A 19,522-nucleotide genomic window follows, 5' to 3' on the forward strand; every position below is an offset into this window, starting at 1 on the left:
AGAGGACACTCTTACCCTGCCTCATCTCCACTTGACAGAGCAAATTCTGCCTCATCTCCCTCTTTCAGTGCAAAATCCGCCTCATTTCCACTTGTCAGTGCCAATTCTGCCTCATCTCCACCTTCCAGTGCAAATCCTGCCTCATCTTCAGCTTTCACTGTAAATTCATCCCCACGTGGAGAAGAGCACTTCTGGTCTTTTGCTTTCATCTATGTAAGACCGTGTGGGTTGGGGTCCCCAGCCAGCTGGATTGGACCCAAACAGCCCCTCCAGACACGGATTCCCACAGCTGGCACCCGATGTGCGGCTCAAACCCACGACCCTGAGATTAAGAGTCTCTACTTACAGAAGATGTTTTTGTTAGTTAGCCAATCAAACAGAATCTATCGTATCATTCTATAAAAACCGCGCGGTTCTCTTGAATAAAGAAGTTTCAACTGTGTTTCCTGAGGAAGCCTGTGGTACAAGAGGGACTCCTCTCTTCTTGATGAACTGAGAATTGATTATCTGAAGGGTGGTGATGAACTGAGAGTTCGTTATCTGAGGGGTGGTAAATTGATTGAGAATCCAAGGTTTTGTCTCACTGTGCTGTGTTGGGAATTTGGTGGGGGGAGGAAGAATGTTTTTGGAAGGTTTTCGTTCTGAGTTCTGTGTGTTTCTTTCACATATTGTAAGTTAATAAAGTATTTTTTCCTTTATTCCCAAGTTGGACCTGCTTTGCTCTATTTCTGGCCACATCAAACCATGGCACTGTGTCACTCTCAGCACAAGAACGACCCTCCTGCTCTTGACCCACCACCCAAACCCCGCGTCCAAGGAGGAGCAAAGCCCAGCCAAGCCCCAGTTTTCTCCCTGCAGCCCAGGTACTCACTTGCTGGAGTTCATGATGTACCCCGAGGGGCACTCGTGCACGCACTCGTTGTTGTGGATGACATGGCAGCCGGACTCGCGGGCGTTCCTGCACTTGTTGTGCAGCTCCTGGCAGAAGCTGAAGGTGACACAGCGCCAGCCCTCGAAGCGGTAGTGCCCAGGGGGACAGTTCTCCACACACCTCCCATCCAGGTAGAAGTTCCTGCAGGCCACACACCTGGCGGGGTCGTTGGGCTCCGTGCAGTCGCCCAGGCACTCGCTGTGGCAGCACTGCCCGTCCGCCGTGCAGCCCTGGGACTTGCAGGCAGGGGGACACACTGGGGAGAAACATCACAGGCAGCTGGGTGTCACAGAGAGCCTGCCCACGTGTGACCTGAGAGGTTACACAGGTGGCACCTGGTCCTGCTTGTCCTGGGAGCTTCGAAGGGGCAGCCGTGGAGCATCTGCCTCACCTCCAGCTCTCAGTGAAAATTCTGCCTCATCTCCACTTGGCAGAGCAAACTCTGCCTCATCTCCACCCTTCAGCGAAAATTCTGCCTCATGTCCAGCTTTCAGAGTAAATTCTACCTCATTTCCCCTTTCAGTGCAAAATCTGCCTCATTTTCACTTGTCAGTGCAAATTCTGCCTCATCTCCACCTTTCACTGCAAATTCTGCCTGATCTCCACCTTTCAGTGCAAATTCTGCCTCATCTCTACATTTCTGTGAAAATTGTGCCCCATCTCCACTTGGCAGAGCAAATTCTGCTTCATCTCCACCTTTCTGTGTAAATTCTGCCTCATCTCCACCTTTCACTGCAAATTCTGCCTCATCTCCACCTTTCTGTGTAAATTCTGCTTCACCTCCACCTTTCTGTGTAAATTCTGCCTCATCTCCACCTTTCTGTGTAAATTCCACATTTCAAGAACGTTTTTGAGGAGTCTTATCATTCATCCTCACAACTCATCAATGCTCATCTTCAAAAGAAGAAAACTGAGTTTTCCTGCTCCCTCAGTGCAGCAAAGAGGCTCCAGGAGAGCCTTGGTGTCATTTTTGAAGCTCAGGAGTGATGAGACTCCACACCAAGAGCTTCCCAGCCTGGCACAGCCAGTTTCAGCCAGAAAATTTTTGTTTCTCAGTTTAGAAAACTGAAGTTTCTTACAGCAGTACTGCAAATAACACGCGTCCAACAGCACTTTTACACAACCCTTCGTGTTAATCAGGATTTGCTTCCCATCTGTCTATCACCCTGTCCCTGATTTCCTGGAGGAAGCCCTGGCACCAACATGAGCTCTTCAGTGGCTCTCCCAACAAGTCCACAAAGAAGGGCACCCACGAGTGTTATTGCTTGAGGTTTTCATGGTTTTCTTTTTAATTACTCATTACTTAGCACCCCACAACAGCTCTAACAAGCGGTTTGGGCTTTGAACTCCAAACCAAGCAGAGCAAACACCGTGAGTAACTCAGGGAGGAGGAGGAGGAGGAGGGCAGGATGAACAAACCCAGGGAAGCTCCAGGGGAAGGTCAGTCCTGCCCCTCAGCATCTCCATGCTCAGTCTGAGAGGTCCAAATGAGGCTGAAATAATCAAACCCAGCTCTGTAACCCAGAACACACCGAGAACTCCATGCCAGGAAAGAGGACAGAGCTGAAATCAGCACTCCAAGAGCCAACACCAGCACCAGCAGGGCTTCAGAAGCAGGAAGAAGGGCTTTAGATGGGGGACAGGGACCTGGGTTTATCCTCACAGCCTTTGGGATGCAGCTGTGAACTGCCAAGATGCAGATGAAGACACCCTTTGTCCTCACCAAACCAGAGTGCTCTGTCTGAGGCAACACCTGAGCAGCTCCTGATGTCCTGCCTGAGCCCCCTTGGTGAAGGGAGACAGCAATAAATCCTGAATTAACACCATCTGCCTCAACATTTCCCCAGCTTTCTGTCCAATACTCAATGTCCAGGCAAGAGGGGCTTTATTAACTTATTCATTATTTATTTTGTCCTGACACAGTGATGTCCAGAGGTGAAATATTATCTCTATTCTGAAATATTATCTCTAAATTCTGGTCAAGGCACCTGAGCAGACCAACAGTGGAATGTGGTCAAGTTTTAGCCAGCCAAAGGAGCAGCATGTGGGAGCCACAGCACAACACGTTGGGATGATCCAACCCCCAGCTGTGTTAGGAAGAAAATCCCCCTCCGCCCCATGTTAGGGGATTGCAGAATTAAGTGTGTCAAAGCTGTTAATGCCATTCCTGGAATAAGCAGGACTAGATGAGGTAGTAAAGATGAGCAACCTCTGCTCTGCTCCAGCCTGATAAATCCCTTGGAGAAATATGAAATGGATAAAGCTGAAATTCTACCACAAGGACAATTTAATCTCAAATATCTTACTGCTTCTGTGTTAGTCCTTCAGTGCAGGTGTTTTCTCTGTGCATCACTCATCCATTACAAAAAGCACAGGAATGTGTTTCAAATTAATTTCTTTTTCCAACTTTTTGCCCTTTTCTAGCAACAGGTCTTATTTTGTGAACCTGTCACAAGCAGTACTTGATTGAAATGCAATAGCCAAATAGCAACCTGCAGGTAACACCTTGCATTAGACTAAATATAAAATGGGAAGCTTGCTTTAAAAGCCAGGTTATACATGGATATTTTAAATGGTTATACACAGATGAGCACAGTCTAGCTACAGGTGTCCTGGCTGCAGTTTATTAGAAATATTTGCAACAGAAAATTCCAGAATTTAGTCCAAAGCACCATCGAACTTAACTAATTCCAGCCTGGAATATCAAGGTTTGTGAGCAGGGGGAAAGCCTGGGCTGTTTCTCCCACACCTGCCCTGAGAAAGGGACGTTCTGCAAGGAATCCTGCTCTCAGTGTTCCTCACCAGCATTTCCTCACAAAGGGAATTTTCCCCTGCCTCTTTCATGCTCAAAGTTTAAAGTATCCAAAAGACAGCATTTGTTTACCCAGGAGCAGCCAGGTAATTGGGAAAAGCCAGCCCTCATGCAAAGCACCCGGTGACACATGGCACCTACTTAACATTCTGTCACACAATATTGAATTTGTTATGGAAACTAATCTTCAAAGCCCCGTGCTTATTTACACATTTTGAACTCAGCTGCAAGTATTCACAGGGCAGAAACCGCCTAAAGTCCCCACTCCAAAGGTTTTCAGAAGATACAATTAAACTATTTTTAAACCATTCTTAACGTTTCTCTTTTTCCTGTTCCGCCAGCTTTTGATGTCTCAAAGACAGCTCAAAGAAAGCAAAACACCCAAGGCAACAGCTCTTTTTCCATTAAGCACTCAAGACCAGAAATTCAATCACCATTTTGTGCAAATCCTCATTACCCAAGATCCTGAACAGATGTCATGACATTATCAAAGTCTGCATGCTAGAGAGCACCTCAAGTTGTGTAAAACCTCTCCAGAGCATCTTCACTATGGCTTCTTACAACTCTTACTCCAGGTTATGTCAATCAGATGGGCCAGAAACACAGGTTTTATCTGGGTTTTTGCTGCCACTTTGTGCTTTCACTGCAGGTCACCACTGAAAAGATTTATGCACCTCATTACCCTTCTCCACCGAGGGCTGCAGACCCCAATAATTGCTATGGCATGCAGAGATTTGCCTTTTTGCACAAACAAAATTGGCTCCCCAGGGAATGGTCCCAACCCCAAGGCTGCCAGAGCTCCAGGAATGTTTGGACGAGGCTCCCAGGGATGCTCGGGGTGGGATTGCTGGGGTGTTTGTACTCAAGGATCTTTGTGGGTCCCTCCCAACTCAGGACATTCTGTGACTCTAAGGGAGCTCTGGCAGGTGGGGAGGCTCAGCAGAGGTCCAGACATGACATCCACAGCCCCCAGCCTCTGCTTAAGGCTGTGGGAGACTCTGGACAATCAGCACAGGGGAAAAAAAATCAACTCCCCCCATTCCTCACAGAAAGTCCAAAGGGAACCCCACAAACCCAAGCAAGGGGACAAAGGCACAGCTGTTCTGGGTAGGGGCAGAAGCCACCACACTGCACCACAAAAACTGCTGTGGGGCCAGGGAGCAGGAGAAAGCTGCCCAGCACAGCCACGACACCTCCTCACCACATCTGCAGGAACTGGGTGTTGAAAACCCCTGTCCCAAAGCTGCCCAAGACCCCAACAGCTCCTCACCACACCTGTAGGAATTGGGTGTTTCAAACCCCTGTCCCAAAGTTGCCCAAGACCCCAACAGCTCCTCACCACACCTGTAGGATCTGGGTGTTTCAAACCCCTTCCCAAAGCTGACCAAGACCCCAACACCTCCTTACACCTGTAGGAATTGGGTGTTTCAAACCCCCGTCCCAAAGCTGCCCAAGACCCCAACAGCTCCTCACCACACCTGTAGGATCTGGGTGTTTCAAACCCCTTCCCAAAGCTGACCAAGACCACAACACCTCTCCCAAAGCTGCCCAGCACAGCCATGACACCTCACCACCTCTGTAGGAACTGGGTTATAAAACCCCTGTCCCAAAGCTGACCCAACACCTCCTCACCACACCTGTAGGAACTGGGTGTTGAAAACCCCTGTCCCAAAGATGCAAAAGACCCCAACACCTCCTCACCACCTCTGTGGGATCTGAGTGTTTAAAAATCCTATCCCAAAGCTGCCCAAGACCCCAACAGCTCCTCACCACACCTGTAGGAATTGGGTGTTTCACACCCCTTCCCAAAGCTGACCAAGACCCCAACACCTCCTTACACCTGTAGGATCTGGGTGTTTCAAACCCCTTCCCAAAGCTGACCAAGACCACAACACCTCTCCCAAAGCTGCCCAGCACAGCCATGACACCTCCTCACCACCTCTGTAGGAACTGGGTTACAAAACCCCTGTCCCAAAGCTGACCCAACACCTCCTCACCACCTCTGTAGGATCTGAGTGTTTAAAAATCCTATCCCAAAGCTGCCCAAGACCCCAACACCTCCTCACCACATCTGTAAGAGCTGGGTGTTTCAAACCCCTGTCCCAAAGCTGCCCAAGAGCCTGACGTGAACAAACCCGTGGAGAAACGCAGCGACACGAGGGGCTCCAACCTGTCCTTCCAGGGGTGTATAAATATTTAACTCGCTGCTAGCGGGGCTCCCAAGACTGAGGGAACAATGCCTTTCCCAAAGCTCTCTGATCAGAGATTCAAACAGACATTTCTTGGTGCTGCTGGGGCCCAGCTGGGGAGGACAGGCGGCCGTGGAGTCAGCGCAAAGGAATTTCCACCTCCAGATCGCTCAGTGTTTCACCACTTCCCCGTGCTCCAGGTGGAAACAACCCTCACTGAGACTGTAAACACATTCCCCAGCCAGCACAGGTAACCAGGTATTTAACAGGCAAGTCAATTAAGCGTTAAGCTGTTAAAAACTTCGGTGTTTGGTCTTTTTTCTTGTTTTCTGTTAATAAAATGGTGAGGGGGAAAACACCATTCAGGATAAGTTTTGCTGTTCCTTTGGGATTCTCAGGTTTTAACAGCAACATCCTGGGTGAGCTGAACTGGGTGTTCACACAGGTTTGGGTTGGGTTAAGAGGAACATGGTTCATTAAGGACAAATTCTGAACCACACACATCAACACCAAGATGCTGCACATGTGCTGTCCGGGCACCACATGGGTTTGGGACTGATTTGTTGTGAATAAAGGTGATTATTTTAGGGTGAAATAACAAGCCCTGTGTGTGTGGATGAGGGTCACTGGAGGCAACCTGGGCCACTGTGAGTGCCTGGCTGGCCAAACCCTCCTCACACCACCAGCTCCTCTCCCCTGGCTCACACAAACTCTTATTTTGATTACAGACAAGGCAATTAGGAGGCTCCAGATCCAAGGGAGTCCAGGACACAAAACAACTGCGGCAGGAGAACCGCCCTCAACCTCAGCCAATGCATTTGCTGCCTGAGCAGGGGAGGCATCCAAGCCAACCGCCCGCTATCTGCACAAGGCAAACAGCCTTAACCCTGCCAGCTCCCCAGCCTCCCACCACCACCACCACCACCACCCCCAAAACACCACCAGCCTCACGCCACTTCGTGCCTTTCACTGCAGCTGAAGGGCTGCCGTGGCTTCTGCGCGGTTTAATTGGCACGGGGTGTTTACAAGCTGGAGGGGAAGGCAGGAGAGAGCGTGGCGTTGCCACAGCTGAAAACGGCTTTTTTTGGCTGAAAATGGCTTTTTTTGGGCTGAAAATGGCTTGTTTTGGCCGTGTCACAGCTGCCCTGGTGCCAGGGCTGGGTTGGTGTCAGGTTAGATGATGGGCACAGGCACAGAACCCAAAGGCAGAGCCCCACAGAAACAGGATCTGCACGTCCCCGTGGCTTTTTTTCCCCCTCTTACTGTAAATGGCTGCGAGATGTGACATATAAATTTATCCCCACACACACACACACAGAGTCCTGCCTGAGTTAGGGCTGCAGAGGGAACTGTAATTTCATTTCCTAACGGTACAGTCCCAGCAGCCATGGGTTCTTGTGGTTCTAAACAAAAACAAAACCAACAAGGAAAAGGGAAAAAAAAATAAAAAGGAAACCCAAAGACTAATCACCCCCGGCAGTAACTCCTCAGTGTGTTGCAAGCATGTGATCTTAATCTAGTACTACAGAGCCTGGGCTTGCTTCCTGCTGCAAGTGCTGAGCAGCACTGCTGCTATGGAAATCCATATGGGTTTCACTCCTTAGAAAATCATCTATGAAATCCTGTTGTACTTGCACAGTATTTTTTACTCTATAGGTTTTGCTCTTTCACTCATTCTTTTCCAGTCAAGACCCCTAATTCAGGCAGTTGTTAAGTGCCATTTGTCCTATAAATGTAATTTTTATCCCTAAACCTATTTTTAATTTTTTCACTCATGATCATCTATTTTCTTGTGAGCATTTATTTGATCTGAACACAAAACTGACCCCCACATCTTCAGGCAAAATATTGTATTTCATTCTGTACAGCAGAAGAGATCACTTGTAATTTATACCAAGACCAGAATCTTTAACGTTAATTTGGGGCATTTCCCTGTAAATCTTTGATTGTAATTTTACTCAGAACAATAGAAAAAAGACAACACCTAATCCCAGTGCATTAATGTATCATAAAGCTGAAAACAGCTATTAAATTAAGCAAAACTGTGTCTGGTGAAGACTAAATAAAAAATAAATTTAAAACCCACAGTGGAGTGGGTAGACAGAGGATTGCTGCAAGAAAACCAGTGTACTGCAAACCCCACTGCATTGTGGCTTATTCCTTCAATTATTTCTTCATGTCACAGAGGCCAAAGAGGCAGAAACCTAAACCCCAAACACCAGCAGCAGCAGGAACGTGCCTGGGAGGGACAGGGCTGGAGAGCTCCAGTGGACTGTAAAAAGCACAAGGACTTTAGATCGCCTTGGTGACAAACAACAGCAGCTCCCCCAGCCCTTCCTGAGCCTACAAAATAAATGGAGTAACTAGAAGAGCACAAAAAATAGGAAGCTGACACGGGGATACCAAAATCCTGCCAGCAACGCCCAAGCAAAATTCAGGAAATAATCACGAGATGCTCAAGCAAATTTGATGTCACTTCTTCCCCGAGCTCAGCTGCTCTAACAACACTCACTCATCCCTTCCTTTTCCCCCAAAACAACCAAGGAACAACCCTTCCAAAAGGCATTGACTCAAGGGCTGCAACCCACAACAAAGGCTGCGGTTCTCAGCACCAGGTCGGGAAGGAGCAAGCGCCAAAGAAATCCAAGATTTTACAATCAGCACTAAAATAAAGTGTTATTTATAAAATAAGATATTACAGTACATAATGCCATGACCCCTCTGAACTGCGAGCTGGGAACGTTAGGAGGTCTGTATTTACACAGGAACAGATAAAATTAACTGCAGGTGCCTCCCTTCCCATGGACAGTGACTTCCAAAAACAACACACTTACTACAACGTCAAGGAAACTCTTCCCATTGACATTTCTCAGGACAACATTACACCTCTTATCTCATCTATCAGCAAGGACAAGGGAAAAAAAAAAAAACAACAAAACTGTTTCTCCTCCCAAGCCTTCCACAAATTACGTGCTCAACTGGAGCTACACGGAATGTCTCAGATATTCCAACCCAGGCACTTCCAGCCAGGAACACATGAAACCCACAGGGATGTTGGACCTGTGTGGATCAGTGAAGGCACTTGAGATGGTAGTTCATGTTGGGACACAGGTGTTTATTATTTCTTATCAGTAGAACAGTCTCACTGCTGTGAGTTCAGCAGCTTTTCGTTAGAAGGCACAAAATGGCCAACAATCTCTTGTTCCAAGGTTTTTCAAGACTAAACTATCCAATTAAGAACTGACACCTGGATTATTTTCCCTTTTAACCCAATAACGGATCCCAAAGAGCCCGCAATGTGGAATTTCTGCCCAATTACAAAATGCCACCCAAACCCATGAAGAAGAAGGAAGAAGAAGCATGAAGAAGGATGACACCCTGTGCCCTCCATCTCCCTTCCATCCACAACACACTAAAAAGTCCCAAAATGTAAATTTCTGACCACGTGATACACCTACACTTCTCTCTATAATCTAGTTCACACTTTTGTGGATTCCAGTCTATTCTGGAGTTTAGGAAACTTTCTCCATGAATGAGGGTCAAAGTCAGCGCTGCCCTGGGGGTCAGGGCACCCCAGAGCAGACAGAGAAACATTCCTGGTGTCCTGGGTTTCCACAGATCAGCAAATGTGAGTTTAGACCAGATAAAAGAGTTTGGAGCCTTGTGCCACCTTGTCCTGCTGTGATAGTGGAAGAAGTTGTTGAATGGAGATACGGGAAAGGTTGAGCTCAGTTGTTTACAGAGGAAAGGGGCAGATAACAGGAGAACTCTCCAGAAACAGCCTCCTCTGTGCCAACCTTCTGCTGTTTAAACTGAGGAGTAATTATTATCTTCTGCACTACACCTGCTGCTGGGGCATTTCTCTGGAAATACATATTTGCTCCGATGCGAGTTATGACAAGCAATATGGGAAACGTGCTAAGAGGAGCTCTCACATATGTAAACCCACACATTTTGCTTATATAATATATAAAATATATGTAAGTCATCTCAATATGGTGAAACCTGGAGGAGTCATCAACCTCAATGGACCCACAATGCCTTTGGTCACTCATTCTTCATCTTCTCAGTGACAACCTTTGCAAATGAGCTTCTCCAGCTCCACCCTGAGGCACAAGGCACAGGTGTGCCAAGTCCCGTGCAAATTCAGATTTTATGGATGGAGATTGAGAGCCCAATATCATCTCTTATTTTTGGGGAACACCAATGTCATCTCTTATTTTTGGGGACAGGACTTCTTGGGCTACAAACCTCAGCTATGGAAGGCCCTCATCTTCTTCCACTGGACCCTCAGGGCAGGCTCTCACTTTCATGGATTTTATAGACCTTTCTCTTTCTCTCTCTCATCTTCTTCCACTGGACCCTCAGTGATCCATGAAATCACCTTCATGGATTTTTTAGACCTTTCTGTTTCTCTCCCTCATCTTCTTCCACTGAACCCTCAGGACAGACTCCCATTTTCATGGATTTTTTAGACCTTTCTGTTTCTCTCCCTTGAAGGTTTCCACTCCTGCTCTCCTCTGCCACCCCAACTATTTATACAGAGATCTGGATGTTTCCCACCCAAGTATCCTAATATTGTCCAGACAGAACAAAGATCAAAGAAACATTTTCTTTTTGTGCATTTTAAGCAGTGATGTTCACACCATGGCTGCAAACCCCTTGTGAACTGGACTTACAGAGCAAAGCACCTCACACTGAAAAAAAAAAAAAGAATTAATAAAGAAATTAAAACTCAAGACTAGGTCTGTTTTCATTCTCTGGCACCTTTCAATCGAGCTGATTGCCCATGCAGGTACAAACAACTTGCAGGAATCAAGCAAAGCTGTTGGCAGTTGAGCCCCAAGTACCAAAACACAGAGTTTGATTTGAAAACACAGCAGCAACTGTTAAAGGTGGGACAAGTGTCACAAAGTGCACACCAGGATAGCGACCAGGAGCTGTAAATACTTCACCCAGTGTCTACAACAGTGCTGTTGTGCCATTCTCTGGCAAGCAGGTCAAGCCTGCTCCTTGTACTTTGTGTTCAAAATTACATGGGAGCTTAGTGTAAGGGATCAGAAATAACCACCCACCCACCTCTGTTTGGCAGCTGGGTTCTTTTTCAATATGCCAGCCCCAAAACTGACACCACGTCTTCAGGCAAAATATTGTATTTCATTCTGTACAGCAGAAGAGATGATTTGTAATTTAGACCAAGACCAGAATCTTTAACATTAATTTGGGGCATTTCCCTGTAAAGCTTTGATTGTAATTTTACTCACAACAATAACGTTGGGGTTTTTTTGTTGTTGTTATGGTTTGTTAAATTTCAAACTTTATTACAACCCAAGGATTTGGTGTTATCATCCAACGGTTGATGCCACCTGGGAGCCTCATGAAAACTTCCTGTTAATATTTAACTATTTATTACTCTCCAATGTACAGCATCTTGTAAACATCCCTGTTCACTTTAACTGCTCCTACCAAACCTGCTCACTCACTGCAACCCCAAATCACAGGAAAGTGGTCCAGGAATGTCCTAAAAGTAAGTGATGGTCCTTCCAGCTCAGGATATTCCATGATTCTATGGTTCTATGTGAGAAAAGAGACAAATGGAGATACACACAAGGGCTTGGTGATGGTTTAAGAGCAAGGTCCATCTGATTTTTCCAAACCAGGTTATTACTTTTACCTACAAATCCCATCCTGAAAATGAGCAGCGATGATAGGATCAGGGCAGGAGGCACAACATCCAAGCTCTGCTTTCTGCAGAGATAAGGGAGGGTCAAGATTCCTTTCCTCAAGGCCAGGAGGAAGGATGTTGTAGTAAACAAGGCATGAAAGAACGAAAGCTATGCTGCCACGTGGGGATGAGGAAAGATGGAATTTTAGATACGTTCTATAAACGTAATCCCGACACAGAAAACAACAAATCTACACCAAAACAGAGGCAGAGTTTCCAGCAAAAATGGAGCTGTCCATAACTGAGAAAGGCAATGGAATGGGAGGAAGTATAAGATTAACCACAAGGAGATTATGCTGATAACTAATGATCTACACAGAAATGTCAGGCAGAGGTTAAGATTTTAATCTGGGCAGATCTCACGGCGCAGTCATGAATTGTAAACATCGAGACTGAAACCAAATTCGTGTTTGTGGGTGACGAGACTGAAAACAAAGAGAGAGAGAAGAGGAAGGGGATCACTCCAGATCCTCCTTTCTTGCTCCAGATCCCCATTCCTGCCTCACCTTCCAGAGAGGATGAGGAGAAACAGAAAGGCAAAGCAGCACCTGAAGGCCAGGTGTGCAAAGAAAGGTGAATTTTCCCAGGAAGCAGAGTTAACTGGATCTATTAAAAATATTTTTTTTCTGAAATTACCAGGGTGCATGGACTGTTCAGTGCACAGTCACTGCCCAAATTTAAGCTCACCAGGAGCACTGACACATCCACCCTCCACTGATTTCCTCCTGTCCTTCACACACTCTACAGGTGTCACTTCAGCTTCCCCTGAGCTTACAGTAATTTTTTTCCAAAGCAAATCTGAACTGTGGAAAGGAGAAAGAATGCAGTATCTTGTTAGCCATTATCAAATTCATCAATTCTGTATGAAATTGTCCCAACTCCTCGAGTTGTGGCCTCCTCAGCTCCTGCCCATTCCCCTGCACACCCTCCCCTGTTTGCCCAGAGCTCTACACACGCTTGCCACAGTTTATTTCGAGGCATAAGAATTTCCTTAGCAGGACTGAAATAGATACTGTTTGCCTGCAGAGCCAAGCAATGTGCAATGTATTTTTATTTACTACTCGCCCTCGTCATCCTTGGCATACCAGCAATGCCCATTTTAAGTAATTCACTGTATACCAATGTGGCACTGCACAAATTCTCCAGCTTGGCTCTTCCCAGGTATCCACTGGCTTAACAGCTTCTCCTTACAAACACACTCACCCCTGGAGTTTTTTGTGATTGTGCCACATCCCTCTGCTGCTCTGACCCAGATGCCAAATGAGAAATGATAAAAATGACCAAAAGTCACACAAACACAGCCCTGAGGAAAACCAAACGACTGGAGATGAGTACAAAAACCATTAACTACATTGCACAAGCCACCCTTGGAGGCCATTAATCTATGTCTCCTTGTAAATTATGCAAGAGAAAGTTGTAATCTGAAGGCATTTAATGCCAAACTGGTTGTGCCATCTCAACAAGGCCAACAACAGGGGAACTGAGTCATCCAAAGTTACCCTGAACTCAGGAGATCTTGGATTCTCAATCCTCCTTCCACAACAGTTGATGGCTCCAACTGTCAATGGTCAGAATTGTGAAAATTCTGCTTTATTTCACACCACAGTAAGCTCTTAAAATAAAACTGACTGTCACTGAGGTCACAGGGAAGTGCAGGAGTAGTGAAAATCCCATTATCCGTGCTGGGCCAGCGGGAGGAACAGGATCTGCTGACATCCCCCACCCCTGCAGGCGTGTGCCACGGTGCTAAAAACCTTCACTTTATCAGCACAGGACTCAGATACGGTCTAATCACCAGCTGCCATCAGCATTGTCCACTGCAGAGCAATTAGGATTATTCAGAGCTCTCTAATTGATGCCACAGCCACACACCTGCAGATCCCTCATGGGGTAGTTACTGGGGAAATCACCTTACAATGGAGAGAGCCCTCTGGGGAAAAAAATGACACAAATCAGCACTACCAAGCAAGAAAAAGAGAGGGGACTCTCCTCTACAAGCAACCTGAAGCCGTATCAGTTTCTCCAGAGACAAAGAGCCTTTTTCCTCACCAAACTCCAGAGGTTTCAAGGCTCAGCTCGGAGCTGCTGGCTCTGGAATCAATCTGCCAATGGAAGGGACCCAAGGAGTTTTGGAGATGCCATCCAGCCCATCCACCTGTCCAAGGCCACCTCAAATACTCCACCTAAGATATTTCTGTGGGCTGTTTGTCTAAATCTATACTAAAGTTAAATTTTGCCTTGAATCCTTTCCTGCATTGTGCAGCTGAAGTTTATGGAGGTCACAAAGCAGGACCCAAAACCTGTCAGTGCCAGGAAGAGACTGACAGTACCCCCAAAAACCATCCAGCACTCAACCCTCTGCAGAACACCCAGAACACCACAAAGGAAAACAAATCCCTTGGCTCCAGCTGCTTGCTGGGCCCTGTTCAGCCTCCTCCAGCAGAGCAGAACAAGGCGTGGATCTGAACCAGAGCCACTCCAAATCAGGCTCTGGGACACTCAGCAGAGAGAGTCACTGGCAAATCTGAGCACTGAGAGACCCACAGTGCCTTTGAAAAACACAATCTGAAGTTCTTTTTGTTATCACAGATTAGAGCATGTGGAAAAACAACTCTTCCCTGGTGCTGATGAGCAAAGAGCATCACGAGGCTGCTCCTCCTTCGGCCGCCGGAGCCATGCAAAACACGGGGACGTTTTTCTTATCACACCCACCAAATTCACACACTGTACAGGCTCAAAGCAGAACATTTCATGTTTCCCAGAACAAAAACTGACACTCCATGCAGATACCCAGCTCCAATGGACTGGTTTTGTGGACTAGAAACTCGATATCCGAGCGCTGAGAGAGCAGCCAAACACTACACAAATTATTTAAGCAGCTCTGGAGATAAGGTTATTGGAGTGTAGAGGAGAAGCCTAAGGAAAATCTACACATGGCATTTATTTTGCTGATTTAATAATTGTAAAGATGCTGATGAGGTGAGAAGTTGTTTCATATAAAGCACCAGTTCATACATAAATTGCTTTATCCTTAAGTCTCCAGGTAAGACTGTCCTGTGTGCTATGCTCCCCTTGCCAGAAACAGAGTGCTCAGATTCCCAGAGCCTAAAATCCACAGAACTGAATGAACAGAGAAATAGTTTATTGAGCTTTAAAGGCTTCCCTTCAAGTACTGTTTTAAAACAAAAGCTTTATTCCTTTAAGCCCTGTTAAGGCTCCACTGGGCGAGACTTTCAGACACTCAGACATCGCACAGAGGAGCTCCATTTCCTCTCTGGCTTTTGAGAGCTTTTGAGGGGTACTTAGAGGGAGCTCTTGGACTCCTCCATCCCAAACTGAAGCTGTGTAAACACATCAGCCTGACTTCAGAAAGATGACATTCAGAAAAGATTGAAGACCAGAAAAAAAACCAATCCTGTTCATTTCATTAAATCACTGCTCTGTGTTTGCACTACCCAGAGAATATAATTGGATTGTCTTTGCAGAAAAGACAAGAAAAACATTTGTCTGATACTCAAATTTTAATGAATCCTTTCATTGCTCATGAAGTATTAAAATCCTTGCAGTGCCGTAACGCAACATGGATGTGCTTAATGAAGTTGCAAATGGAAACAGAAAAATGCTTTGTTATCCTGTGATGTCTGTGGAATTGCACATGCCTTACTCCTGAAAAACCAACACACAGGGATAAGGCTCCCTGAACAAATCCTGAGATTTTCTAATCAAGCCCACCTTCAAGTGCAAACATTCTTTATGTACTTTATCAATCACAAAACGCTGCTGATAGGACAGAGTTTGTCTGCAGCCTCTGTGTGAGGGATTTCCCAGTGCCCAGGTCAGTGCAATAGCTGGAACTTGACTTTTTTCCTGCAGGTTGCTGAGTGAACTCTCAGTTCCTGCAGATATTTCAGAGCAAACAACGTTGTCTCACTCACGTTATGAAAGCATCACTGCCAAGTTCAGCAGCTCTGCCAGAGACCCCAAATAATCCATCCCTGCTACAGCCAGTGTCACACTTGGGATCTTCACATCCATGGGGGAAAATCAGCCAGCAAAAGTCAGCCAGCAGACAGCCCCATTGTGTGTCATCAAAGTGCTGTGTGAGAACATCACATCCCAGCACCCTCTCCACAGGGAAGGAGTGACTGCTCCTGCCCCTCTGGAACACTGTGGAGAGCCCAAACTCCTGCCCTGGACCCCAGCTCATAGGGTTAGAGCCTTGCAGTGCCATCATCCTGTGTGCTCTCAGCATAATTCAACTCCCACAGCTAGAAAACCAGAGAAAAACATCAAAAAATTGGGCTGGAAATTACGGCTGCACAGCCCCAAACCTGCCTGCTCCCTTCCCTTCCTCTCACCCTACAGTCCAACTGGCTTTGCTTTGATGAACACACTGGGACCAAGCTCCTCCCTCCCTGCCCCAGACAATTCACATTTTAAAAGCCACTAAATGAGGAATTGTGCCCAGGGCTCAGAGCAGAGTGAGCTGAGAGGAGCAGGAGGGAGCAGCAAGGCAGAACCACAGACGTCACAGGTGTTTGCTCTGACCTCTGACAAACCTGCTCCCTAAATTCCTTTAACTCTGACTTAAAACCATCAGTCTTGTGCTGTAAGCTGAGCTCAGGCTCAGCTCATCACATCAGGGGCCTGAAATTCCAATGTGGCCACACACCAGCACTGATCCTGTGGGAGCCCTAAGTGACCAGAGCTCGATGTGTGCAGCTTCAGAAGCCTCCAAACTGCACTGAAAACCGACTAAAAATACCTTGAAAGTTACACACTATTTATCAGACCAATATTGCTAAATATCTGCCACCCTTTTATGCCTATGAATGAAGCATAATTCCTGAGAGGGGTCACAATTCCTGACAGTTCACCCATCAGCAACTGCAGAGTGGGAGCTGAGCTCTGCAAAAGCTGAAACTGCCTGAGTTACAATTCCAATGGAGCAGCAGCTCTTGGCATCCTTGGAAAAGGGCACCTCTGACCTGATACACACCATTAAAATCACATTTCTCTTTCTGGAGTGCACCAAAACCATGCAGACCCTGAGTTCTTTAGAAACACGCTGAAGAGAATTAATCCCAACTTTCTGCTGAATGCCATCCCTTTTGGTGGGATTGCCTTCAAAACATCATCTTCCTCAGAGCCTTCACCCCTCCAGGTGCCCAGGAGGCAGGGAAATGAACACCATCTCAAATGAAGGAATTCCTGCTGAAGGTACAGAAGCTCCTTCTGCACAGAGCATCCAGCTCCAGCTATAAAACTTTCTGGACAAGAACAGGAGCCCAGCATCCTGCCCTGTTTTGTCAGTTTAAACCCAGATTCACCAGGAATCCAGACTCTTCACACAAAACCGTTCAAGCCCTCAGCCAGCACTGGAGCACTGCAGGAGCCAAAGTTAATTCTCTGTTTGTTTTCCATGTCACAAGGCAAAAGGGAAGCCAGGCCGACAACCTGCAGCGACGTCAGCCCGTGCCCCCCAGTACCCTCAGCCAAAAATCTGAGATAAAGACAAGGCAATGGCTGGGGTCCATATCTCCCTGCACACTTATGCAATGCCAGACAAAAACTGGGCTCAAAGCAGGAACTGGAATAACTACAGGCTCAACCCAAGCAGGCAATCCCAGCCAGGACCCCCACAACTTCCCCTGACCCAACTTTCTTTCCTTTCCCACCTACCACCAGCCTTAATTAAGCAGCATAAACATCCCAGCAAGTTCATTCACATCCCTCAATGGGAATTTGCAGACAATTATAGGATATAATTGGGAAGCCTCATCATTGAACTTGTACCCAACTATTGTTAGAAGCTGAGAGGAGGGTGAGTGTTGCTTCCTCCACGACACGGCTGGTTATTCCCCAGCTCTGTAATTAATCAAAAGGTCCTGAAATCCTCAACCTTTCAGTTAGAAATAATCTTTGTGCTGGTCACACCTGGGGGGTTTTGACCTTTTTATTGTGTTTTGTTGGGATTTTTTTTAAGTGCAGCAATTATTTACAGAGGCAATCCCTGTCAAATCCAATTCCTGATAGGAAAAGATGTTTCAGAGAGCTTTGCCAAGTGACATATTTCAGTTGGTCTGCTCACACACTCTGAATGCACTTCTTTGTACAGACCCAACAGTTCACAATCCCTTCACAGCCTTCAACAACAAAGATTTCAAGTCCTTTCCCTGTAAAATCAGAGACTGTTGTGCCATCACAGAGCTTACATTTATTCTGCTCATTTTGCCTAAATCCAGGTAGGGACATTTGAATTGCACACAATTTAGAATACTTTTACAATTAATGAAAAGATTTAAAATGCAGAATTTCATTGCCCTGCCTTCATGAAGGAGGTGTAAAGGAAAGAAAACACACAGAATACACAAGCACCCTGAACATCAGCAGGATTTGCTCTGAATGAAACACATCTCCTCCTCCTCCCTGAGCAAACACATCACACCAGGTGAACCATTTCCTGCTCTCCCATTCATGCACCACCAGCACATGTTAACTCTGTCACTCACTATTATTATTATTATTATTATTATTATTATTATTATTATTATTATTATTATTATTATTATTTACATTCTCTGACTTCCCCCTTGCACACCCAGCCAGCAGCATTTTCCAAAGATTGTGTCTGCCAGGTCTCCTGCTTTTTATCTAACAAGGGATAGTGCAGGTTCCATTGTTTAAGCAAAAAAAAAAAGGTAATTTGGAACTGTTGGTGAAGGGGGAAAAGTTCTACCTGAAGCACCCTTGGAACTCCCAAGGAGCCAATGCCAGGATCAGACAGAGATTTAAGAACACCTGGAGTATCCTCAGTGCTGAACCACTGCATGGAACACCTCTCAATCTCCCCAAGGGCCCAGACACCAACCCAAATAACAAGTGGTTTTGGGAAAGGCTAAGGTGAAAGAATTAAAATAGCAGCTATTTTATATATATATTTATTTATTTATTTATTTATAAATATATAAAATGTGATATTTTATATAATTCTCCTTTTTAACTCCTCAAAAACCTTTGCCTTGACAAGATTTTTGTACAGGAATTCAGATCTCTCAACCATGGGGAGGAATTCTCTGTGTATTTACATTTCTAAAGATGACACGGGTCAGACAGTTCCTTCTGAAGTGCTGGCTGGGAGCTGGGGCAGGAGCAGGAAATCTTCACTTCCCACCCCAAATTTAATAAAGGTGCAGCAGTGAAGAACCTGATGAAACATCAGCTCAGCTGCACATGTGAGGATTTCTCAGCAAGTTCAGACCCTTTATATTAAAATCCTACAGCCCTGCATCAACCCAGCTCAGTGGAGAAAAGCTGCTCCAGTTTTTCCCCAGCTTCGTTTGGTGTTTCCAAAGGAGCACATCCTTAAACATTCATTTATAGGAAGGATTGTTTCCACCCCTTCTCCCCCAACTCTGGGCTGTATCACAACCACCAAGCACCATAAATCTCTTAACTACTCTTAATAAGCTCAAGTGAATTAGTTTAGGATGTCTCAGTGCTGGCAAAGTGTCACCAGGGCCCCAGCTATGGGCCCTCAATAAAACTGGAGCTTGGCAGGGTCAGCACAGACACCCCAGTGAGATTATCCGGTGTCAGTTCCCATCTGGCATTTGTCAGAGCAAGGGAAAAGGAAAAAAAAGGCAACCCTTATCAGATCTCCAAATGAAAGGAGCACTTCCACTTCATGTAGTAGCAACTGGAAAAATTTCCTTTGTGTTTGAAGCTTTAAAAATATCTTTGCCCTTGAGGTTGGCTGAGTCTGCTCAGTGCTTCGAGACCCCTTTCCCATACAAAGGTAATAAAACCAAGCTCATGGTTACAGAAATTCCCAGCACATAAAAATTACAGGAAGCTGTTGCTAA

At 46.0% G+C, this 19,522-nt stretch overlaps 1 protein-coding gene across 1 annotated transcript in view; it reads right to left on the reverse strand.

Annotated features, from left to right (window-relative positions):
- Positions 1 to 19,522, reverse strand: part of INSR (insulin receptor) — a 63,186-nt gene that overhangs the window by 28,302 nt on the left and 15,362 nt on the right. The window contains exon 3 of the mRNA XM_036399236.2: positions 872 to 1,187. Within this exon, the coding sequence (XP_036255129.1) occupies positions 872 to 1,187 (316 nt within the window). The remainder of the gene's footprint in view (positions 1 to 871; positions 1,188 to 19,522) is intronic.

The sequence above is a fragment of the Molothrus ater genome, chromosome 26 (assembly GCF_012460135.2).
Source record: "Molothrus ater isolate BHLD 08-10-18 breed brown headed cowbird chromosome 26, BPBGC_Mater_1.1, whole genome shotgun sequence".
Lineage (NCBI taxonomy): Eukaryota > Metazoa > Chordata > Aves > Passeriformes > Icteridae > Molothrus > Molothrus ater.